General features: G+C 37.6%; 1 protein-coding gene across 1 annotated transcript in view; it reads left to right on the top strand.

Annotated features, from left to right (window-relative positions):
- LOC306844129 (alpha/beta hydrolase domain-containing protein 17C-like) overlaps positions 1 to 18,375 on the top strand; it is a 36,071-nt gene extending 17,696 nt beyond the window's left edge. The window contains exons 2-3 of the mRNA XM_079376058.1: positions 4,357 to 4,536; positions 16,439 to 18,375. Coding sequence (XP_079232184.1) covers positions 4,357 to 4,536; positions 16,439 to 16,658 — 400 coding nt within the window. The 3' untranslated portion in view covers positions 16,659 to 18,375. The remainder of the gene's footprint in view (positions 1 to 4,356; positions 4,537 to 16,438) is intronic.
- The last annotated feature ends 8,340 nt before the right edge of the window (positions 18,376 to 26,715 follow it).

Here is a 26,715-nt window from a genome sequence, read left to right as displayed (position 1 = left end):
GCATTTACAGCGAGCCTTATTTTCGGGGGTTAACATTTCAGGTTGGCAACAGCATGAGAATTTCAGCCCAAAATCCATCTGTAAATGTTTGCTTTGGCGGAAGGACGGTTTCACGAAACAGACTACTGTGTGTGTGCGCCGTTCGTCCTGTGCAGGATCACAGAACTCCTCTTATTTTTCCCCAGATTAACATATGCACACAAAAACACGCATCTTTCCCAGTCTCTCTCAGGTTCTCGTATTGTTTCAGCACGGGAAAACACGGCAAATCGCTCGTGAGCGTAGCTGTTTGTGCCGCTTCGGCTATAAACACAGAAATGTGTTTTCGTTCCAGTTGTTCCATGGAATCGGACCTGCTGCTTGTTTGGACAAGCCATTTCTCATTGCCTTAATTCAGGCTAAGGAAACAGCATTTGCATCGACTTGTGTGTTTTCGACTTGTGTTTTTCAGTAGTTTTCCACGTAGGAAAAAAGGGGGATGCTAGTGCTAGACGCAGCCTGTTTGTCCTGGCTCGGAGAGTTTTCCCTCATTCAGAGCTTGATTTCGGATCGATCACTGATGTTTTCTCAGTATGTGGAAATGGATTTGTTTTGGCGGGTCCTTGAGGTATTATCACACTCTTGTTCTCGCCATCTCGCCATCAACGCTTGGATTTTTCCTGAAATGATATTTGATATCAGATAAGAATAATTAATTTCCCTGCTTGTTGAATCAAAGGGTTTTTGTCCTTCCAGAAAATAACCTTGCGGTACATGAGTGACAGGAATCATATTGAGGCTTGAAAAGAGCCTCTGATTGGTTTGGCCTGGTTCCCTTTCCAAACCAATCCAGGTATCCTGATATCCAGCTAACTTCTTTGTCCAAGTGTTTGTTTTTGTCTGGGCCTTCAGAAAAATGACTTTTCCTGTTTCCGACATGCAGTTGTTGTATAACCTTGCTTTTTGGGTCATTTGTATGTTGAATTACTAATGGTTGTTTGAGTTTTTCCAGCTTGACATTCTGCTGTGGAGTTTTGTGGTATGTGGTGTTTTTCTCTAAACATAACAGCATGTGCTTTTCACCAGAAAGTTAAACTTTTGTCCTCTCCGTTCACACATCGCTGCAGCGGTGTTGTTGAATATCTTGGTGGTCTTCTGCAAGTTGTGAGATGGACAGTATGTTGTTTTTGTCTTCTGTAACCTCCTGTGAGCAACTTCCTTTGCAGTGCTTTTCTTGGATCTTGGTGGATCGGTGAATTATCGGGAGATAAGAGATCCTGCAGATCCTTTGAGGGATTGTCTCTGATCCTCAAACAACTTTGTAAATGAAGAGTATGACTGGAAGATCCTCTGTGGGACACCAGTCTCTGCTGTCATCCAGGGTTGTTTCTATCTTCTCTGAAGACTCCATGACATGCCCTTGCATTGATCTTTGTAGGACACTTACTCTTAGGGAGTAGAAAGTGTGTTGACATTTTATAAATTTTTTCTGCACTCATAGAGTTCAATTGAGAGTTCTTATAGTTCCTTTCGGAAAGTTTTCCTGTCCTTTCTGCTTTTAAATTTTTTTTTATTATTATTTTTGGCCAGTGGACCCTGAAATGACACTTGGTCAGGAATCTTTTAATGCTTTTGATCTATTACTTAAATGACTTCACATCAGTTGATTATTTGGTTAGTTTCACAATGCTGTGGACCATTGGTTAAAGGTACACTTGATTTAAAAAAAAAAAGTTATTTCAAAGGTCTTCAAATCTCAGCCCACCCCCCCACAAAAACATATTTGTGCATCATATTTTCATGAGACATAATGAAATCATATTTTTGTATGTTGTTTAATTGTATACAAAAATAATTTATATTATATTTTTACAGATATATTGTTACTTTGACTATTGTTAAATAATACATAGTTATTTTTTGTTAAACATTGTACATTATAACCTTAGTTAACATTAACAATGAAACATTTTTTTAAAGCATTAAGTAATCATAGTTAATGTTAATTTCAGATTGTACTAATAAATCAAAATCAAAGCTTGTATCTTTTAATATTTAGTGTCCCTAACATGAACTAACAATAAACGGGTGTATTTTTTATAAATTGTTATTAACAATGATTCACAAATACTGTAACAAATGTATTATTCATTGTTGATGCACAACAACAACAATAATAATAATAATAATAATAGTCTATGTACAAAATTATATGCAAAGTTTTATTATATGTAAATTATTCCCTCATGACTATTGATGGTGATGGCTAAATTAATAATAATAATAATAATAGTAGTAATGGTAATTTATTATCCAGTAGTATTAGTAATTTATGTATAATTTATTCTTTTTCATTGTATTAATTTTTTATTAGTTATTTATTTTTTTACTGTTTACCTTTATACCTTTTAAAGGTGGGGTATTTCTGGAAACCAGTGTTGACATTTGAAATCACCAAAACAAACACGCCCCTACCCCAAAAGTGTCTCGCCCCTATTTTGACGCCCCACATATACGTACAGCAACGATTAGTTCTGTGAAACAAAGCAAAACCAATATCACTCCCCTATCGAGAAGAAACAAAGCAACCTCGTCGTCTGATCGCAGGCCTTCCTGCTCCTTGAGTTCTCTCCAGTGCTGGAAAGCTGATCCGATATTTACACGGGTCCTGCTTCTTGCCTTATCGTAACAGCGTGTCCACACCTGACGCGAGACAAAATACTATAGAAGTCATTATAATCAGTGATGCTGTCTACACTGGATGCTGTGCGGCGCAACAAATCCCCCACAGTAAACTGCTGTCGCATTCTATCTGACATTGACACAAATTTCAAATGATTTTCAGCGGTTGCTTTATCGCATCCAGTGTAGTCAGACCGTGACAGGACAACTGTCGCGTCCGGTGTAGACATGGTATAAGCCGCATTTTGTTCCGCAGATGTTTTCCTCTTTTTTTTTTTTTCTTTTTTTTTTTTTTCTATCCGCTATCTCTATCTTTCTGTTGTAGCTCGGCTCGGCTAATGTCTGTCATGTGCACTGATGAGCGCTCTCTCCTCCACATCATGAGTAGACACGCTCCTTACTGCTGATTGGCTACAAGTTTTTTTTTGATACTCAGCCCCGACTGGTTTTCTAAAGCTTTTTTGAAAAAATGCATACCCCACCTTTAAGTTGGACTTAAGTGACAATTTTATCTGACAACAACTGAATAAATTTGAATAAGGTTTTAGAATTTAAACCTTGCATGTAAAAAAATCCAGTTTATACGGTTCACAAACAAATTTTTCCAACTCTAAGCTGACTCTCAATGTTGATTTGTTCTTGGTGGAGATGAATTACCTGTCTGATGTATTTTCTCTCTCATCACATCTCGTCACAGACAGACCCTGTAATATCTGTCTGTGTGGGAGACTGCGATGGAGAACTCATGTTCCGTTACCTGATAAAATCTTGCCAAAGCTAGTTGAGTTCAGAGGCTCGTGTAACCAGCGCTCTCCACGGTACACTTTGTACCGCTGCGTGTGCATTGGAGACTTCCAACTCACGGCTTCTTTGTTTCTCTACCTCGTTTCACGCGGCCCTGGGCAAACCTACGGTAAAAGCCTGATCTGAGGTCAGACTTCAAACGCGTTTGCTTTCTGTCGTTGACCAGGTGTCAGACCCGACTGCAAAGCTGCCTGGGAAAATCAGAGAACAAAAACCTAAAGAGCATAGCAGTGCATTTTCCCCTTTGTTTCTCCATCCACGCCTTGGCTTCTTGATCGCCCCCTCTGGCATTTCCTTTGAGCGCATCTTAAAGTGTCAAATAAAGCTTCAGCCCTGTGTTCACTACCTGAGGGACTCGCTTAGTTCTCTTATGAAGCCTGCACGTTTATACCTGCATTTCATGTCTCTATTTTTAATGGTTTCTCTTCTGTTCTTGCCCTAACATGGGGTGGTGATGGCGCAGTGGATAAGACACATGCCTTTGGTGTGAGAGACCTGGGTTCGAATCCACTGTGAGACACCAATGTGTCCCTGAGCAAGACACTTAACCCCCTAGTTGCTCCAGAGGCGTGCGACCTCTGACATATATAGCAATTGTAAGTCGCTTTGGATAAAAGCGTCAGCTAAATGAATAAATGTAAATGTAAACATGCCATTTTGTCCAATTGGATTATCTAATAATACACCTTGATGGAAATACATTTTGCCACAGATTGTGATGTTGCTATAGAGACAAACGCAATTCAAAGTAAACATCACGAGCTGGTTGTGATGTAATTTCATCCACACAAGATGAGAGGATTCCAGATTTATACCACGCTTGAAGTATTGAAGTGATATGCAATGATTTGCAGCTGTTTTTAATTTCTTCTCTCTCTTTTTCTTCCGAAGGTATGGAGTGACTCCGGAAAACATAATCCTGTACGGTCAGAGCATAGGGACGGTGCCGACGGTGGACCTGGCGTCCCGGTACGAGTGCGCGGCAGTGATCCTCCACTCTCCCCTCATGTCCGGCTTGCGTGTGGCCTTTCCCGACACCCGCAAAACCTACTGCTTCGATGCCTTCCCGAGGTAAGATCCAAACATCTGTGAACCAGAATCCAATGCATGAGGATGCAGACTCTTATAGCTACACTACAGTGTTATTTTAGTGCCCTTGAGATGCTATTATAGTTTGTATATTTTTAGTTTTCAGCATAATTTAAGTTCAAGTATTAGTAATTGTTTTTATTAGCTTTTTTTTTAAAAAAAAGTCTATAGTTATAGAAAACATTTTTGAGTTTATTTTAGTAGATCAGTTTCAACTAATTGGAAATAAATGTTTAAATTTTTTTTTTTTTTTTTTTTTTTTTTTTATTTCATTTAAATTTGTTTATTTTCAAGTAATGAAAATTTTGTTTTATGGACTTAATTTTAATTAACTATAATAGCCATGCCATACTACCATTCAGAAGTTTGGGGAACTTTTTTTTTCTTTTCTTTTGAGAAATTAATACTTTTATTCAGTAAGGATGCATTAAATTGAACAGAAGTGACAATGAAGAAATTTAGGATTATGCTTTAAATCAGTGGTTTTCAAACCCTGGGTCACGACCCTCGGGTGGGTTGCAAGACTTAAAAAATGGGTCGCCGGGATGATTTAAGGAAAACGTATGTATGTAACCAAGTTAAAGACTCAGGAAAGAAGCAACTAAATAAACAACAAAATGAAAGTAAACGGCAGCCACCTCAGGTCAGAATTAAATTTGTGTTTGCGCTCTGTTTTTGAAGCGTTGTACATTGTAGCAAATCAGAGATATATCTGTTTATTTCTATAATGCAATGGCCAATCAGAGGAGTTTTAGTGAGTCAGAATCGCTCCGAACGCGAGTGTTCTTGTTCAGTCCAGAGTTCTGGAAGCTTGCGACACAAATCCTCTGATTGTAATGAACAAAGTGTAGAAGTGATGTAAATAAGAGATTAATTGTGCCATGTTGACCGATGGGTTGGACCCCCTTTTGCCTTCAGAATTGCCTTAATTCTTCGTGGCAAGGTGTTGGAAACATTCTTCAGAGATTTTGGTCCATATTGACATGATAGCATCACGCAGTTGCTGCAGATTTGTCGGCTGCACATCCATGATGCGAATCTCCCGTTCCACCACATCCCAAAGGTGCTCTACTGGATTGAGATCTGGTGACTCTGGAGGCCATTTGAGTAAAGTGAAATCACTGTCATGTTCAAGAAACCAGTCTGAGATGATTTGAGCTTTGTGACATGGTGCATTATCCTGCTGGAAGTAGCCATCAGAAGATGGGTACACTGTAGTCATAAAGGGATGGACGTGGTCAGCAACAATATTCAGGTAGGCTGTGGCATTTAAACGATGCTCAATTGGTACTAAGGGGCCCAAAGTGTGCCAAGAAAATATCCCCCACACCATTACACCACCACCACCAGCCTGAACCGTTGAGACGAGGCAGGATGGATCCATGCTTTCATGTTCCTTACGCCAAATTCTGACCCTACCATCTGAATGTTGCAGCAGAAATTGAGACTCCTCAGACCAGGCAACGTTTTTCCAATCTTCTATTGTCCAATTTTGGTGAGCCTGTGCGAATTGTAGCCTCCGTTTCCTGTTCTTAGCTGACAGGAGCGGCACCCGGTGTGGTCTTCTGCTGCTGTAGCCCATCTGCTTCAGGGTTCGACGTGTTGTGCGTTCAGAGATGGTATTCTGCATATCTTGGTTGTAACGAGTGATTATTTGAGTTACTGTTGCCTTTCTATCATATCTAACCAGTCTGCCCATTCTCCTCTGACATCAACAAGGCATTTTCATCCACACAACTGCCACTCACTGGATATTTTCACTTTTTCGGACCATTCTCTGTAAACCATAGAGATGGTTGTGCGTGAAAATCCCAGTAGATCAGCAGTTTTTGAAATACTCAGACCAGCCCGTCTGGCACCAACAACCATTCCACGTTCAAAGTCACTTAAATCCCCTTTCTTCCTTATTCTGATGCTCGGTTTGAACTTCAGCAAGTCGTCTTCGCCATATCTAGATGCCTAAATGCATTGAGTTGCTGCAATGTGATTGGCTGATTAGCAATGTGTTACCAAGCAATTGAACAGGTGTACCTAATAAAGTGGCCGGTAAGTGTGTTTGTATGTGTATGTGTATATATATATATGTGTATATATATATATACACACACACACACACATACATGCGTATATATATGATATAATATACATATATATTTCTGCTATATGTGTGTGTGATGCATGCATACAGCATATTATAATGATTTCTGAAAGGTTATGTGACACTAAAGACTCGAGTAATGATTAATGAAAAAATTCAGCTTTGTTCACAGGAATAAATTACATTTTACAATATATTCAAATAGAAAACGGCTGTTTTTATTGTAATGTTTCACAATGTTGCTGTTTTTACTGCGTTTTCAAAAAAAAATGCAGCCTTGGTGAGCATAAGAAACTTTCAAAAACAAAAAAATGCTGACCTTGAACGTTTGACAGATAGTGTGCATGATCTCAAGTTTTATTCATCATTGTTTTCCAGTTTTGAGTGCATGTAGCATCAAACCAGTAACAGCCTGAAGCTGTGCACAGTTCACCGCGGTATCCACACAGATGCTAGCAGGAACATCAGGAAGCTCAGAATGGCCTCATCACTCATACAACAGGGATCTGAACGAGTCGACACGGCAAATTTTCCTTGACACCGAGAACCACAGAACTACATCCTGTAAACCTCATCCAGCCTTCGTGCCAGCTTCTTACAAGCTTTGTTCCCTTACCACCTCTTTTCCATTTGTACAGTTTATTTCTGCTTCTACACTCTTTCTGAGATTTTATAAAGTGGGAAGTGATTTGCGTTTTACTATTACTATGCCGAGCTAGAAAGTGCTAAAAGTGAGCCATTTGCCTTTCAGCATTTCAAGCGATGGCTTTCAAGGGTCTCACTGCTGTAGCTGTTTTATTTTTTGCTTCAAAGTGAAAGTGGTGGTAGATGCTGAGTAATGTAATGAAAATTGAGGTTTGAATTTAAACAGCAGATATGATTTGCATACGTTTTTGCATGTTTGTGGCATTGTCAATATGCAAACTGTTACCGTTTTCATCTAGTTGTGCAACCTAGATGGTGTGTATATAGAGTAGTGGACATTAGTTCATGGTTAATGGTACTATTAGTAGTATTATCACTATTAGTGGACATTAGTTCATGGTTAATATATAAGCCTTTTTAAATGCATTTTTAGTTTATGATTTTGTGGTGTAACTAAAAGCAGTGGCACTACTAACTTGACCTTTTTTTGGTAGTGACAGTAGTTTTGAAAATAGTCTAGCTTTTCCAGTAACAAGCCATTTTTTCCAGCAATTAATGCAACAAAACGCTGCATGTTAAGCACGCAGCTTTACTGCTCTAACATAGCATGGCAAATGTTCGTTTTGGTTCATGTAAATGAATGTTTAAAACCAGTTTTAGGTCTATTTTTGTGTTGCAGAATATTTTGTCGAATGCTGCTCTCCATCACTGTTTTTAATTTAGTAGTATAAACAAGGGTGTTATATTTAGCATAAATTTATTCAAGGTTGAGGCTGTCAGCAGTCTTATTGTATTATGTACTGTTAAAGTATTTTGATTTTAGCTTTCATTTTATTCATTCAAATTTTAGTTTTAGTAAATTTGTGCTTTTTCGATATTTTTCATTATTTCTATATAGCTCTATAAAAATTAATCTCAAAAAAATACCAGTTTCAGCAAATTTAGTATTTATACTTATTTTCAGTTGGTTGCTAAGGCAACTTTTCCCTTTTTTTTTTTTTTTTTTTTTTTTTAATGATATTTATATTTGGTTTTATTTCAATTACTGAAAATTTGTAATACTTTGTTTAACAACACTGGCTGCCAGCTATTTGAGATTTTTCATTGATTACAAAAAGAAATCCCAGTTTTTGTGCCAGAAAAATAACACTTCTAACTTTTAAATCATTGGGTTGATTTGTATTGATATTTATAAGATAAATATGTTAGAAAACATTTCATAAATATGATATAAAGATATTGTAGATGTTTATGTAGCTTACATTTTGTCAAAAATTTCCAAGTCGCTTTCCCAGAATTAATCATGATACACACTCTTGTAGGGATCAGTGATTTTGTTTATTTTTATTTTTTTTAAAGATATTTGTACTTTTTAATTCAGCAAAGATGCATTAAAGGGATCAAAAGTGACAGTTCAAAAGAATTTTTTCTTTATTCATAAAAGAACCCTGAAATAAAAGCTTTTCCATAAATAACATTTGAAAGCATTCAATTTGAAAAGTTATTTTAAATTGTAGTATTTCACAACATTACAGTTTTCTACTTTTATCTTACAGGCTCTAAATCTTTTAATGCTTGTGCTTCTGTCATATAAAATGCATCGGTGATTCTATACAGCAGTTGCTGGACATGTGGATGGTCTATAATTGCAAAGCATAAGACGGAAAAGAAAGGCTGGTTATTGTGTTTTGCTGCTATTATAAGATTAGAATGAGAGAACTTAAATGCTACTCCTAATTTGACATGTCTGCAATTAACACAAGATGTCACTTATACAGTAAAAGCGCACAAATGCACTCTCAGTCTCGTTGCCAGGAACAGAAACTTTCATCCATTCTGTCAAGTAAAAGCTCCCGCTAAGTCCTCTCAAACCCGAGAATTGCAGGATGTCTGCGCTGACAGAAGGTGTGTTTTGCTTGGACAAGTTGTCGTGAACTTCTATATGTGTAATTGCTCTTAAAAGCCATCCCTGTAAGTGGTCACGAAAACCCTTGATCGGCGGCGTGACACTGCACTTGCTCTCGTACTGTTACATTACACAGCTTGAAACATGTCAGATTATACAGATTATCTTCAAGTATTCCTGGTAAAATCAAAGTAGTTCTTCTGAAACCCCCTGTCGTGAAAGTTGGCGCCCTTGACTGTTTCTGTGAACGTGCATCCCTTTTCCCAGAAGGGTGAGGCGTGCGTTACCTCTGAATCTCATTCCCTTCATCTCGGCTGTAACCTCCACGTCTGGCTGCCGAGATAAAGCCGGTGAGAAACAGCTCACCTGTGCAGCGGAGGCCTATCTTTATTCCACGCTCACTTATATCAGTCATGATATTCCCTCATCACGACCCGCAAACCCTTTCGCTTCAGCTTTCTACAAGTTTGTAATAATGTATTTTTCTGTCACTCTTATTCCCCTGCTGCAGTTTTCACAAAACGTTTAAAATGTGACTCACTAAAGTGTTCTTTTAGGAGAGTTATCAAAATCATCATATCAAGTGGTTGGTGCACAGACGAGAGTCATTGTTGCATGTCATGAGACATTTCTCGGTGGCTTCCTGCTTTTATTATTAAATGATTTGACAGACTGTATTAGGAGACAAACCGCTTGTAGACAAATCAGTGAGAGAACCTGTAATGCTCTGCTGTTGTAAAGTCTCTCATTTCAGGTAAACCAATACCATTGAACATTTGGGGTCAGTACAATTATTTAAATGTTTATGAAGTATCTGCTGCTCACCAAGGCTGCATAATATTATGAAATATTATTGCAATTTAAAATAAATCTTTTGTTCGAATGTATTGTAAAATATGCAGTTAGACATTTCAAAGGGTTTTACAGTAACTTGGCGTTCCCAGTAAGTTACTGTAATTAAGATTTACAATAGCAAAATGTATTTGATTTACAGTTGCCAACTGTACAGTTTTACAGTAAATTACTGTAAAAAATTAAATGAATCAGTATACTACTGTAATTCATTCATTTTTAATGAAATCTATATTAGATTATGATTTTTATATAGAATTCATTTTATTTTTACTCTACATAGGTGCTACTGGCATTCAATTAAAACCGACACAATTACAAAATATCAAATTCTTTAAAACTTTGCATGTAGCCTGTAACACTTAAAAATACAATCTTCCAATGCTGGAACAGTGCATCTTCGCCATTTCTCCTGTCTTAGGACGTTTTGCAGTGCATTATGTTGTATTCTCTGGATTTATCCTTACAAAGAATCTTTAGGCAACAGAAACATAATGGAGGAAAAAAGACAAGCAGCCAAAGAATACATAGCCGTCTGCAAACCCCAGGTGCTGCTCCAAAGCGTGACCACCACCTTTGCTCACCATCCACTTTGTTAGTAACAGAAATGTCTTCTCTGAAAAACAAGTAGTAGAAAAGGCACACTTTTAAAAGGCAACCCCCATACAGAATACCTGTAAAAACCATACCTCTCAAAACCATAATTTTCTCTTACCATGAATTATCAGTCTCAGGGTGACTGGCATGCTCATGTCTTTCTTAAAGCTTCATTGCAGTTGCCTTTTAAAAGAAAAACACCAAAAAATGCAGTAAATTTAAAATATAATTTTAAAATTATAACAAACCAATTCTAAAACTGGAAAAGCAGTTTAACCTAGTTAAACTATTTTATTTTCTCAATAGGCTGCTGGTCAACATTAACTACTAACATCTGAACAAAATTTCACATGTTAATTTAAGCTTTGCTCATTTAAAATAATTTTAATTTGGTAACTTAATTCAATAATCTGACAAAAGTAATTTGAAACGACAGCGCAGTTTACCATAGTAAATTGTTACCGCCATGTTGACTGATAAATGTTGCTAGGATAAACTAGTGTGCAAAAATCTGACAAACTCACAGACAAACGTACATATTTGACCTTGCTTGCTGGTCTTATTCTCTCGTAAGGTGCATCGACACACAGCGCAGATGTTCTCCGGAACTCTTCCACTCTCACGGGTTCATCCCCGGGCAAAACCCGCGGCGCTGCCCCTCTGCTTCCGTGTTGTCTTCGGATGCACGCGACTCAACAAAAGACAATATAGAACCCATTATATATACAATCTATAGTGGATGCAGACAGTAAAGTGATGCTCCGGTATATTTCTGACATACAGTAGTACTCCAAGCGCTCGCTCTGTTTCTGACACGAAGGGCAAACGGATTTCCCAATCGTTACAAACGATGTAACACATCCAGTGTAGTTGGTCCCGAAAACTGTTGGGGCGTTGTAGACACGGTGGCGGGCAAATCATGTCAATCCAAATGTAAGAAATGAGGTAAATAAAACCACCTCAATAGAATGGTGCCAAAGAGGCCGTTACAGCAAATACAGTAGTATACAGCAATTTTAAAAAAATACAGCAAGTCCCTCTGTATGTGGGGTCTGACGTCACAGAAAATTCCCATGATGCAAAGGGTATTACAGTTATTTACTGTAAAGGGAATATGTAGTATTATACTGGGTGATATACAGTAAATAACTGTAGAAATGACAAATGTCTAAGTGTGACTTATTGCTGTGATCAAAGTTGGATTTTCAGCATCATTAATCCAGTCTTCAGTGTCACATGATCCATCAGAAATCATTCTAATATGCTGATTTAAACAGCTATGTTTAATGTCTTTGTTTCCTTTGGCCAATTTAATGCAACCTAAAAGTATTAATTATTTTATAAGATAAAATCTCACTGACCCAAAGCACAGTGACCTCAAAGAAATTCTCAAATTAATTTTTGACCTGTACTTGTGTATCTGAGTTTAAATGCTCACATATAGTACATGCACAATTAGGTAAAGCGAGCGTAAACTGAATTTGCAATCAGTGAGATTGACTGCTTGTTGTCCGTCTGGATTTCTCAGCGTGCATCTCATAACACATCAGAGTGGGCGTCCATGTCTCATCATCAGTTGTAATTGTGAGCTTTCTGACAAGATATCACCATCAGCTGGTGCTTACATTTAAATAGGTTAAAACTGGAGCATTTCAAGTGAATGCTGCTTTTTCTGCATTTCAAAGCAGTTGATATTTTAGGGCCTTATGATTTCCATGACATGGAAAACCTGGACAGAATCACCGAACCAGTCATAAAAATTTAATTTACGGTATAATGCGTAATGTCGTGGAACTTAGTATATTTTGTTTTTAAATCAAGTTTAATTTTAACATTGAACATCTGTTGTGCAGTAATTTGCTAAAAAAGGAATTGTTCAATTTATTTACTTTTTTAAAAGCTTGGTGGAATCCAGAAACATTTAAATACATTTTGGAAAAAATAAAACACAAAAATAATACAAAGTCCCTACTATTTTTTGCTAATATTTTCTGCCTGTTATTTCTTTCAGCTAAAACAATTGAAGTGTATGCCAAGTGAACTTACTTGCCTCAAATGGGCTTTGGTTTCACTTTTTTGTCATTAGTTTTAGTCTTAGAATGCTACCTTTCGGCTGTGATCAGATTTCGCCCATAAGAGGCATCACAAAAGGCTTATGGGTAACACCTCGAAGGAGCTCACATGACTGCTCATTTGGACGTTGACCCGATACTCTTGGGTTTAATTGTCAAGTCCTCGGAAAGCAAAACCGATTCAAGTGAATCGGACAGCAGAATGCGGATTTCTGGATTAAACGCGATTAGACGCTAGTGACCGGTCTGGGATGTCTCTTAATCGCTGATCCCGTTTTATCCGACCTCATATTTAAATCTAATTAAATTGCAACAAGATCAAATTGCAAGATTAAGGGCTATAATGGGAAGATTACAGCCGTGGCTGTCGAGGCTTAAGAAACGCGTCAACAGAACGAGACTGACGGAAACCTCCTCAGTCTCGTTTTGCTCACTCTCTCTGCTCCAGACCGGGTGAAATTAGCTATGGTCGGGGGTGCGTTTCATTGTAATCAAAGTGATTCTCTCTCGGAGGCAGATGTTCTTTTTCTTGTTCTCTTTTGGGTGATGAATGAGAGTCATGGAGGCCGGATTCTCTGCTACTCCGTCAGCACTGTCAGAGTTTCATAATGAGAGGCTACAGTTGTGAGAGATTGAACCGTCTCTGTGTTCTAATAGCTCGCCAGCCGGCCCCGTCAAAGACCCGTAATGAACACGCAGCCAGCTGACAGGAGGTGTTAATGAGCTAGCTGTCTTGACGCCGGCTTGCAATTTGTCAAAAGCATTATGGTTTAACACATCGTTCGTTCCCCTTAATAAAATGTGAAATCTTGGAGTGGGCGGATTCCAAAATGTTTTTTTTTTTTGAGCAAGATGAGGAGTAGATTTATGAGGATTGAAGTGGTGGGATTAGGACTGATGAAGCTTCAAGTAAATAGTCTTTACTCGATAACCTTTAAAGGTAAATAATCCTCAGATTACAAGACTGGAATCAAATCTGGTGGTGTGAGTATTGGAAACCACCACTGCCAAGTCCAGGATTTCCCTTCCAGTTACTGATTCCAGATCCAGTGGACTCGAGGGACGCAGGAGGGGGTGTGATTTGGTGGGTGTTCGCAAAGCCTGTTGTGAATGGACAGTCAGGCTGAATGAAAGTTTAATGACTTGCTTGTCTCTGTAGATTTGCCGGTTGCAGTGTTGCATGGTTTGAATATTAAAATGAGACGAGGGACTAAAGAGACCTTGACTGCTACAGTCAAGGTCTCTTTAGAGACTGACGAGGGGTAAAGAGGAACAGAGAGACGGAGTCTCGTCTCATATCGGCGCTTGCGATATTGCTTTCTTCAAATGAACTTCAATGAAACTTGGGCGTCAGTTTACCAGCCACAGTATCTATAAACTAACTGTGCTTTCTCATCTTCTCTTCTGTCTGACATAAAGCGCTGTACTATTATATACTTAACATTTTGTGACTATGCAAGCAATCAAGCTCTTGAGAGATGCTATATATTATATGTCTGCCTTTGTGAGTGTACTGTTTGTTTGCAGATAAAGCTGGACATACTTATATATCCAATTTTCTATAAGAGTCTCTTGTCACAGACACTTAAAAGTCTCCTTGCAATTTTCTGCCAAAATAAAGGCTTGATGGTTTAACTATTGCCATCAAAGTCAGATATTCCAGAATCATAACACTACCAGTCAGTTCAAGTTTATTTGTATAGCGCTTTTTATGATACAAATCGTTGCAAAGCAGCTCTACAGGAAATTAAGTTTCCACAATATATTTATATATTGCAGAACCTTAATATATTTAACTTATGGCAAAATTTGGTAGTAATGTATGTTGTCTGAGTGTTGGCATCCTCTGAGGTCCTCTGAGGGGTTGGCATTATCTTTTCTCAGGTGATCAGTCATCTCAGATCATTTAAGGGTTGGATCCACGGCCTGTCATGGGATCCCTATACTTTTGCGATCAAATCTCATGAAATATACTATTCGCTCATAAGTTTCAGAACTTTCTTTTAGAATTGACCCTTCGCTGTCAGACAAGACAGAGCAGGTTACTTCTGGTGTGAAACATGGTCTCAGCTTTCAAATTTTGTATTTTTTTTTTTATAAGAAATTCAAACAATAAGTACCGTTTCGTGGCTCTTTAATGTGACGTTATGATTGGTCAGATCGCCTGTCAATCAAGCTCTTTGCGAACGGTCAATTAAAGAGGGAAAGCCTGGCTATAGACTGAAAGTCTTTTTAATGTGAGTTCCCCAATCAATTTAACAAAGCATTTCCCTGTGTGTTGCCTGATAAAAATACAGTATTTACACTGTCAGTCATCCATTGGAATGTGTTGGGTTGAAATTCATGCTGCATGTTTATTTGGTTGGTGTTTGGATAACTGCATCATTCTTCATAGACGGTGTAATTATTCCATCAGCTCGTGTAACGCATTAATCTCCTCACTTACTCAAATTTGATTGCCTGTGCACCAATAAGGAAAATAAGCAACAATTATGCATGTTGAGCGACAAATTAATTAGCATGTCTTTTTGACTCCTCTGGACTGTCTTGCGAGGATCACGCGCGAGTTAGCAGACCTGCACTAGCCAGGGTGGAGCTGATGTAGCGATTAACCTATGAAATGGTGTTTACTGCAATTGTATGACTTTTGACAACACAGTACAGTGTAGACAGTTTGAGTTTACAGAGATGTATGGAGTGTTAACACATGGACAGTCTTGCCAGACAAATGTCATTTTATTAGTCATTTTATTAGTTTTTTTAAGCAATGTTTGCATGAATAACAAATGGCATGTAGCCATTTCAGTTCTTATTTCAAATTATTCACACTGCCATTCGAAAATTTTGGGATCAGTAGTGTTTTTGAAAGAAGACTCTTACATTCACCATTTATTTAATCAAAATATACAGTTAAAACAGAAATATTTTGAAATATTATTACAATTTAAATTAAAATCAATTCTGTGGTGCAAAGCTGAACTTTCAGCATCATTACTCCAGTCTTTAGTGTTGTGATCCTTCAGAAATCATTCTAATATGCTGATTTGGTGATCAGAAAACATCTACTATTGTCAGTATTGAAAACAGTTGTGTTGCATAATATTTTTGGGAAACCTCCCCCAACCATTAAGTTTTTTTTTTTAATGAAACTTATTTTTTTCCCATTTTATTTATTTATTTATATTGAATCATTAACTTTCACTAATATTAGTACCACTACCAACAACGGATAAAAAGTAATTATTTTGGATGCACAGCATTATAATCATGACATCTACACTGTAAAAAAAATAAGTTGAGCCAACTTAAAATTTTAAGGCAACCAGCTTCAGCAGATTTTTGAGTTTTCTCAACTCTGCTGAAGCTGGTTGCCTTAATTTTAAGTTGGCTCAACTTTTTTTCTTTTTTTAAACAGTGTGCATGTTTCCATGCTGGTTTATGGTTTGCTATTTATTTCAAATTTCCCCTTAAATGGCTTCTTTTTTTTTTTTTTCTTTTTTTTTTTTACTGTTGTTGATTATTTAAAGGTTGCCTTGTATGCCAGACGGTCTCTTCCTGATTTATTTTGGCTCTGCTTGACCAGAGAACCTGTAAAGTAGATTATGATGAGAAAAAAAAAACTTGCAAGATACTTGACAGAAAAATATCTGTCAGCTTCATTGATTTGCTTATTATTTGTCTAATATACCTTCTATGTGTCTTCATGTGTTTCAGCATCGACAAGGTGTCAAAGGTGGCATCTCCAGTGCTGGTCATCCACGGAACAGAAGACGAAGTGATCGATTTCTCTCACGGTTTGGCCATCTACGAGCGATGTCCGCGTGCAGTAGAGCCCCTGTGGGTGGAGGGCGCCGGGCACAACGACATCGAGCTTTACGCTCAGTACCTCGAGAGACTCAAACAGTTCATCACCTTCGAGCTGGCTACCTCCTGAAGACGCGGCGCAGAGCAGCAGGCCGAGGCGCACACACACTCGCGCGTGTCGTGTAGGGTTCCCCTTTACCCAGGGCTGAGGACGCCATCAGTACTTGCACTTGCTGACGAAAAAAGCTGAAGTCTCTCTCTTGATATTTAGGAGTGGGGCGTTTTCATCCCTACAGGGGAAATGCATTTTAATGATTTCGAACCACTTTCAATTCTTTTATACTTGAAGAAACGTAGACATTTTGCACCACAATCAATACGATTTTGATTTTTCTGCTGTTTTTTTTAAAATGCTCCTCAAGGGGTAATTAAACTGCACTTTTAATGTGCAGGTGTTTTCAGGTTATTATATTTTTGTTTTTGATAATTTTTTGGCGGAAATTGTCATAGCATTCCGTTTTATGTTTCAAGTTGATTAGTACAAGATCAATCAGTGACTGATTTTTTTTTTTTACATGGCCAGTTTGTGTGTGTGTGTGTTTAGGCGCTTCATACGCACATGCGTTTGTGTGGTAAAGGCCGCTAACATTTCAGTCGAAATAATTGTAACTTGGGCTAATTAAAACTGGACGACCTGTGGAAGTGACTTGACCCGTAAATAATGAAGACGTACTGTCTGTGATTTCAAATACAATGGGGAAAGTGTCGTCGTATTGTCTTTTCAGCGGTGAAACACGGTGCTTTGTTGCAACACAGCATTCAGGGCATTGTTTCGGCGTAAACACTACATCGTTCTAATCGTGGGTTGTATTAAAAATATGAAACTTTCTCTGTTGCTTTTAGCATTGACCTTACAAATAAGCCTTATGTTTTCAGACATTTAGCTCCGACATTCCTGTCAATGATTTCTCAGAAAGGGGATTTTGAAGATTTTCTCTGGGCTCCCGCTCGCTGCTACTCTAATGGGAAAATCACTGTGAAAACCGAGCCTTCGCTAGATATAAATAAGGAACCGCACCTTCTCACCATTCATCCTCTTTTCCAGACTACGGACAAATCACAAAACCCAGGAAAATGAATTATTAATTTAATGTTTTCCCTCATATGGCGAATGAAGGACTGTGTTTGTAGACATTCCACCATAGCACTACACAACAGGATGATCGGAAGTGTTTTCCACGCTAATGAAGGATGTCGATTGCTACCAAACCGGTGCGATCGTCTGATTGTATGTTTTTAACGCATAGCAGAAGTTGTTGTCGGTTAACTTGACTTGTTAAGGTTATGCAGTGGCGGTTCATGCATCATGTTGTTCGGAGATGAAGCTCTTCGACCTCAGTGGACTTGACTCTTTTTAGGGAATGGCAGAAACTGACTACATCTGAGCCCGTCATTGCTTTTGATACTGACATTTTTACAATGTTTTTTCAGTAATTATTAATATTTACACCTCTTTTAATGCTGGTTTGTAAGATAACCGTACTGTACACCCCCCCCCCCCCCCCCCCCATATATATATATATAGGTATGTAAAATATGAAGTAAATGGTATTTAGCTTTCATTTTTATTGACACTGGAATCACAGTATGCAAATATAATGCAGAGAAAACCCTAGTTGGTACAGACACGTTTGTGTGTAGATTTCTTTTTGTTGTTTTTTTATCTTTAAAAGCCTTAAATGTGCCGCAAGACAGATTATTGTTCTTTCTGTTGGTTGTTGCTTCATTGCAACACAGTGGTTATTGTACTGCATATAAAGGAATAAAGGATGCATGCATGGAAACCCAAACTAGTTTTCTTTTCATGATGCTCAATATATCTTACTCATGTTGTTGCTTATTCTTTTAGATTGAACATGTGAACATCTGACAGTAAGGATAATTACAATAGTACAAAAGGTTTCCATTTCAAATATATGCTTTCCTTTTGAATTTAGTTTTTTCTAGGAAAGAAAGAGTTTCCAGTTAAATATTTCAAGAGCACTGATAATATAAGAAATATTTGAGCAGCAAATCAGTATATTAGAATGATTTCTGAAGGATCATGTGACACTGAAGACTAGAGTAATGATGCTGAAAATTCAGCTTTGCATCACATTTTAAAATATATTTATAAAAGAAAATTGTTCATTTGATTTTGATTTTAACAGCAGTATAATTAATGCAAATAAATCCAGATATTATTGTCATATCTGTGTGTGCATCATAAAGTGAGTAGGATTTCGTATGAGGCACAGAGCAGAGTATCAGTTCTATTATACATTATTAGCGTGAGGAGATTCGGGAGAGGAGTGGAATATAGTTTGATGAACAATAAAATATTCAGTTTTCTTTTCAATGAAAATCTAGCTAGCATTTCTACAGCTTGTGCATATGGTCAGAAACAAGAAAACAAATAAAATTACAAATGTTTTATTGTAAGAGTACAAGCTGGCTATGCTTAAAATTAATAGTAAAAATGTGATATTTGCAAATCAATTTTGTATCAGACTTTGAAAAATTCAAATGTTTAAAGTAGTTCAGCAGTGCATCAAAAACAGAAATGGGCCAACTGCAGGTGTCCATCAAATGAAAGAGCGACGTGACACAACAGACGCTTCCAGTGCAGACAGTGCTATTGATTAGTTTGATCTAGTTTTGACGGCCATGTCCTTTATGGACAAGTTTGTTACTGTGGATTCCAGCAAATTGGTTTCAGACTCATGAACAGAATTTTTTCTTATGTTTTATTTATAATTCAGAACTTTTTATCCAATAAAAGTCTTATATAGTCCAACAAGCCATGAATGGAAGTAGATTTTTCCCATGTGTGTGTATTTTACCTTTTTCTTTAATAGTCAACACTGTGTGAGACTTACCTGTCTGAACTCGTCCTCAACGCAGATATAATGGGAGTTACATAAAACATCTCACCTCCTTTGATCCTTCAAACGTCAAACATCATCTTAAATTTAACAGTATGGCGAATCAGGGCCGTGTCAAGACTGAAAGAGCTGCTGTTCCTGATAACTCGTTTGGATTAGAATACAGTTATTATTGCAGTTGTATGCAGTTTGCAAAGTCCGCACAGTATGCACATTTTCTGTAAATTGTTGATTGTATCCGTAATTTCAAAGAAATTGAATTCAATGGCTTTCTTAGCCCATTATTTGATTGGCCAGCCAAATTTGTATTTATTTATTTTACAAAATTGCATTAAAAATGGAAAATAATTGTCATGTGACAAATTACCTACCCAGCTAACAGGGAATGTTCTGGTAAGGTTCTCTCAAGGTTATGAACAAATGTTCCTCCAGTAGCATTAATAGTATGTTTATTGAAAGTTTTCTGGTCTTTAATAATGTTTTTTAACTTTATTATGTTGATGGAAAGTTTCTCTGAAACTTTTTTGTTGGACTATCATCATCTGACATTTAAACAATGCTCGTTTCAGAATGTTCAAGATTCAAGCAACATTCACAGGTTTGCAAAATAATAAAATGGAACATTTTCTTCGCAATTTTTCTAATGTTGGCATTAACCAGGGGGAAAAAATAAAAATGGACCTATTTTCTAGCATGAATGTTAAAAGGATTACATAACATTTTATGAAATATACAAGGTGGTAAAGTGGGTACAGTTGAGACACCCTTTAGGTTGCTATGTACTATAACAGTTCAATCATAGAAAAAATGCATACAGAGGCTGTGTGTGTTTGTGTACTGCTATTACCTACATTATGTCCCCACAAGTATAATACCAGTAAATTCTAACCTTATGGGAATATTATTTAGGTCCCCGTGATGAAACAAGCTTATAAATCATACAGAATGATTGAAAATGTAAAAATGAAAGTTTCGAGAGATATGTAGGTTAAGGGGTAGGATTATAGAATATACAGGTATGTATATTGTTATTTTTACTGTTATGTTTACATTTGTACTGTTTGCCATATATTTTGTAGTATTAAATATTTGTTCCTGTTTTGTTTAACTGAATCTGAATTAAATAAAGCAAATAAATAAGTTTATTTTTAATCTGTAATTACAAACCCGATTCCAAAAAAGTTGGGACACTGTACAAATTACGAATAAAAAAGGAATGCAATAATTTACAAATCTCATAAACTTATATTTTATTCACAATAGAATATAGATATATCAAATGTTGAAAGTGAGACATTTTGAAATGTCATGCCAAATATTGGCTCATTTTGGATTTCATGAGAGCTACATATTACAAAAAAGTTGGGACAGGTAGCAATAAGAGGCCGGAAAGTTAAATTTACATATAAGGAACAGCTGGAGGACCAATTTGCAACTTATTAGGTCAATTGGCAACATGATTGGGTATAAAAAGAGCCTCTCAGAGTGGCAGTGTCTCTCAGAAGTCAAGATGGCAAGAGGATCACCAATTCCCCCAATGCTGCGGCGAAAAATAGTGGAGCAATATCAGAAAGGAGTTTCTCAGAGAAAAATTGCAAAGAGTTTGAAGTTATCATCATCTACAGTGCATAATATCATCCAAAGATTCAGAGAATCTGGAACAATCTCTGTGCGTAAGGGTCAAGGCCGGAAAACCATACTGGATGCCCGTGATCTTCGGGCCCTTAGACGGCACTGCATCACATACAGGAATGCTACTGTAATGGAAATCACAACATGGGCTCAGGAATACTTCCAGAAAACATGATCCAGAAGTGCAGGCGTTTTCTCTGGGCCAAGGCTTATTTAAAATGGACTGTGGCAAAGTGGAAAACTGTTCTGTGGTCAGACGAATCAAAATTTGAAGTTCTTTTTGGAAAATTGGGACGCCATGTCATCCGGACTAAAGAGGACAAGGACAACCCAAGTTGTTATCAGCGCTCAGTTCAGAAGCCTGCATCTCTGATGGTATGGGGTTGCATGAGTGCGTGTGGCATGGGCAGCTTACACATCTGGAAAGGCACCATCAATGCTGAAAGGTATATCCAAGTTCTAGAACAACATATGCTCCCATCCAGACGTTGTCTCTTTCAGGGAAGACCTTGCATTTTCCAACATGACGATGCCAGACCACATACTGCATCAATTACAACATCATGGCTGCGTAGAAGGAGGATCCGGGTACTGAAATGGCCAGCCTGCAGTCCAGATCTTTCACCCATAGAAAACATTTGGCGCATCATAAAGAGGAAGATGCGACAAAGAAGACCTAAGACAGTGGAGCAACTAGAATCCTGTATTAGACAAGAATGGGACAACATTCCTATTCCTAAACTTGAGCAACTTGTCTCCTCAGTCCCCAGACGTTTGCAGACTGTTATAAAAAGAAGAGGGGATGCCACACAGTGGTAAACATGGCCTTGTCCCAACTTTTTTGAGATGTGTTGATGCCATGAAATTTAAAATAAACTTATTTTTCCCTTAAAATGATACATTTTCTCAGTTTAAACATTTGATATGTCATCTATGTTGTATAAAATATTGAAATTTGAAACTTCCACATCATTGCATTCTGTTTTTATGCACAATTTGTACCGTGTCCCAACTTGTTTGGAATCAGGTTTGTATTTAAAACTGGAATTTGTTAAATTTGCTCAATGGTTAGCCAGCTTTACAGCATTAAGAATGGGTGTCTCAACTGTACATGCTACTGTTTCAACTGTACACCATATGGGTACAGTTGAGACAAAAATGCACCTCATGTAATAGCTAATTGTGGAAAATATAAACTACTTATGGCTATTATCAATTTATGACATTTTAGTACACAAGCAAAAGAAATATCATGTGAAAATCACTTCATTTCAGCATCTAGTTTTTGTGTAGTGATGAAAAAAGCAGAAAGTGTCTCTACTGTACTCAGAATTGCGAGATATAAACTCATTCTGACTTTTTTCTCAGAATTGCATGCTATAAAGTCAGAATTACGAGACATAAACTCGCAACTCTAAGAAAAAAAAGTCAGAATTGTGAGATAAAAAAAAAGTAAGAATAATTTATTATTATTCAGTGGAGGATACGGGCTTCCATATTTTTCACTTAATAATTTCAAAAACATTCATTTTAGTTGAATGCTGTCTTATGAAGTTAACATTATCCTACAGTACTACTTGCTACTTAAGAACATTCAGAAAACATTCAAAAGTAGGCTAACATTTAGATAATATTTGCAAAATGATAAAATGCAATGTTAATGAAACATTTTTTGTTAGCTGTCCAATGTCTTGTTTCACTTACTGTTTTCAAAAACTAGCACGATACAGTGCTGCACATTATTCAGTATGCAGTAAGCCAGGGTTCCATTCTGAACATAGCCTTGTCTTTTTAGGTTTATCTATAAGTGATATTCTTCCTGCTTATTCTTTGCTCCACGGTTTCCTCACATCCACCTCCCCCTTGTTCTTTCTCTCTCCCTCACTTTGTAAAAGCTGTTTTCATATAAAGAAAGGCTGTAAAGTTGAGTTTTGAACACACAGGCTTTTCATATGCAGAATGCGACAGGTAGGTGGAACTGGAGCGACCATTAAGCCTCATCTGTTGGAGCCAGTCACAGTTTACTTTGGCCGGGGACCAGAAGTCCTGCGAGGGCGAGGAATTGGCAGAGCTTCAGGTTGAACATGTCTGTTGATCCAAACAGTTGGGGAGGGCGAATGTGGAAGTCCAAGAAGCCACTGGGTCATATTTTCACTGGGTCACGGGTGTATAGCCTACTCACTTTATTTGTAACGTGAGACTGGGTGCGGAGTTGATAACTTGAATGTGCAAGACTTCCGGTGACATTCGCTTCCAGTTATTTTACCTGTAACAAATAGTCTTTATGCTGCTTGATTCTGCAAAATTATATTTGTTATCATAGCGTTTTAGCTTATTATTATAATCATAAACACGCTTGTCGTTTGTAGCGCAAATAGTTTTACCGTTCATGCACAAAGTGGAAATCCCTCGAGTTAAAAAAATGGCTTACTTTAGCGTTGCAAAATAAGGTGGATACACATGCTATGATTCCTGTTAGCTTTAGGTGTGTGTAGGTGTTTTAAAGTAAACATGAAATGCTAATACGATGTATATGAAATAGGATATTTAGTGAGGGGAAATGTAGGGTGTAAGTCCAAAAACATGCATAGAGAAGGCAACTAGGGGTTTCATTTTACTACTTTTTCTTAAGTTCTTCCTGGAGATGGATGGTTTTAACAGTCTTGCCCATGACATAAGGGCTACAAAAATTAAGCAGAACATTTTAAGATTAGGAATGGGCGTTGTGGACCAATGTCCAGTCCCTTGTTATCCAATGTCCCACATTCCCAAGAGGACTGCAGGAGTTCTCACAGTTCGGTGGGCAGAAATCCACCCCAGATACCCAGACAGGAGGCATCTCAGTCTGCCCTGCGTAATCCGCACAGGAAGTTTACCTTTCCGGAGAGCATACACAGTAGCCGTTCTTCCAGATTTGGATAAGTGACAGATTAATTGGGAATGGGAACCAGGCTCACACTGCCTGCTCTGCATTTGAAAGTGAAAGTGAAGTGACATACGGCCAAGTATGGTGACCAATACTCGGAATTCGTGCTCTGCATTTAACTGGAGCAGTGGGCAGCCATTTATGCTGCGGCGCCCGGGGAGCAGTTGGGGGTTCGGTGCCTTGCTCAAAGGCACCTCAGTCGTGGTATTGAGGGTGGAGAGAGCGCTGGACATTCACTCCCCCCACCTACAATCCCTGCCGGCCTGAGACTTGAACCCGCAACCTTTGGATTACGAGTTCAACTCTCTAACCATTAGGCCAGACATTAGGCCAATGTCTTTATTAGAGAATTGAAGCATGTTTAACCAGGACCGAGTGCAGACTTTCCAAATGAAACCCTCAATCATCAAGACAGAGATTGATTCTGTTTCATATGTCACACCATTTTGATTTAAAGGCCTTGTATCGTACTTTTTTTTCTCTTTTCTGAGGTCACACAAAATGTATGTGTGTGAGATTTATATCTATTCATATTTTTGAATGATATCCTACTTCCTCATTAGCATCGCTGACATGTAAATAGACAGTTATATATTAATGCTTCGAGTTGTTCGAATATGTCAGATATATAGCTGGGAACTGGAAAAAAACTTTTTTAATAGTACAATGAGTTCTTTTATTGCAAAAGATCAAGCGAAATTTGATTCCTTATCATATGACCCCTTTAATTTACGATTTATGTTTTATTGTTTTATTGCATATTTTTTTTGACTGTCTGCACCTTATCTAGAGACAGAAAATTGCATGCAGAGCTCCAGAGACGGCAGTCACACTGACTTGCATTCAACCTCGGGGGCCATTAAACTTCACCTTTTTCAGTAGCAGAGAGATTTGACTAAGTGAACTCAGATGTCCTTACGCTTGAGTGCAAAGGAGGACAAGGTATTTACCTATCTCAGCAAGCCAATGCGAGGCAGCGTCAGCATCTCTGCTGGGATAATCTCCTTCCAGGAAAAACAATGTGCATTCCAATTTTCATCACTCCATTTAATGAGCCCCGGGGTTGCATTTTTGTCTGTTGTTTTGAGTCCTTGGAGAGTCTTTGCTAATTCAAAGAGGAATGCTGTTGTAGTGTTCTCATGTTTGCAGAATACCAAATAAATATCCTCAGCCTACATGCATGTGTGCGTATGTGGTTGCGTGTGTCCTACAGGCAATAAGAGTGCGATTTGGAAGTGTATGATGTATGGGTGAAATTTAAATCCAGAGCGATTTATTTTAGATGTCTGCAAATATTAATGCATCATTCATGGAGATGATACCATCAAGCCTCTGTGAAATGAAATGTGGCAGCATCACAACCCTCCTGAATTTACAAAGGCAACTCCAGGACCACTGGAAATGTTGTGCAGTCTTGGTTGTAAAATAATTATTGCTTTCTGTTTTGTGCTTATATGTAGGCCTATGTATGTATATACAGTAGGCTATGTATATAAAAGATTAGATTTTTATTTATTTATTTACTGGTTGTAAAATAATCTCTCCGTTGTATAATTTTATTTTTTTATTTTCACACACATTTTAATCTTTTTATAATTTTTGTTTTTAAAATAGTCATACTGCTCTATATGAAAAACAAATAACAAAATATATCATTATCAAAATATTTAAAAATGTCATTTTTGTTTTATAAATTTAATTTTTCTCATATACAGTATATCCTCCTTCCCCAGTATCATTGTTGACATGTAAACTGGTAGTCATGTTAATGTTTAATTCTTTGGTGAGTAGGAATTTATATAAGCATGCTGTTCATTGTATTCTATAGCCTCCTATTCCCTGTATAGTAACCAGATCCTGACTACCATTGATCTTAGATATAAAACAGCCTCCAATAACAAGGCAAACAGTGAAGTCCATCTGTTGTTTAAACGGATCAAAACGCCTCAGAAAAAATATGCCCATTCCATTGTTTTCAAAAAGTGATTAGCATTTTGTTCAGCATGCTTCTCAAAGCAGTTTGCGTAAATAAGAGTGTAGAGGAATAAGCCAAATGCAGCTGCATGAGTCATTTAGGAACAGCTGTTTATTTAGAAATTCCGTTTGAATCCTCAAGTCAATATGAATCTCAACAGGATGTCACTTTAAGTTGTATGTCTCTTGGAACAATGATAATAGCGACCTCTATGGATTAAAACTGATAACTGTTATAATCATGCAGTATGAGTCAACACGCGCGCGCTCGCTCTCTCTGTAGGGTCATAATTCATAATCATTATGATTCTATAACAGTGCTGATTTCCTCAAATGCAGACAAACCTACCAGCGTATCTTTCCATCAGTGAACAGAACGGCTTCTATTGCGCTCCATGTTTTGCAAGTCACTTTGAAAAAAAGCATCAGCTAAATCAACATAAGTAGATAGAATAGAATCACGTTTGTTGTTGTTTTGAATAAAATAAAAGCATCCGCTGAAATGTGAGCAGATCCTGTTACTTCGGACGCAATCATAATTACTTTTTTTTGGCCATGACCTTTTACATGCTCCCTAATGAATAATCATCTCATTTACAGTAAGAAGGTTATCGAACGCATCTGAAGCGCTCTGTTGCAACGCTGAACACTGAGTTCTTCGGCGTGCCTTTGAATGCATCCAGCCAATCGTCGCGCGGTGGGCGCGGCTTCGCACCGGCGTTGTAAACAGT

This window comes from Barbus barbus, assembly GCF_936440315.1.
Source record: "Barbus barbus genome assembly, chromosome: 2".
In the NCBI taxonomy this organism is placed as follows: Eukaryota; Metazoa; Chordata; class Actinopteri; order Cypriniformes; family Cyprinidae; genus Barbus; species Barbus barbus.
Note: the sequence above shows the minus strand (reverse complement) of the source record. Positions and strands in the feature narration are given on the sequence as shown.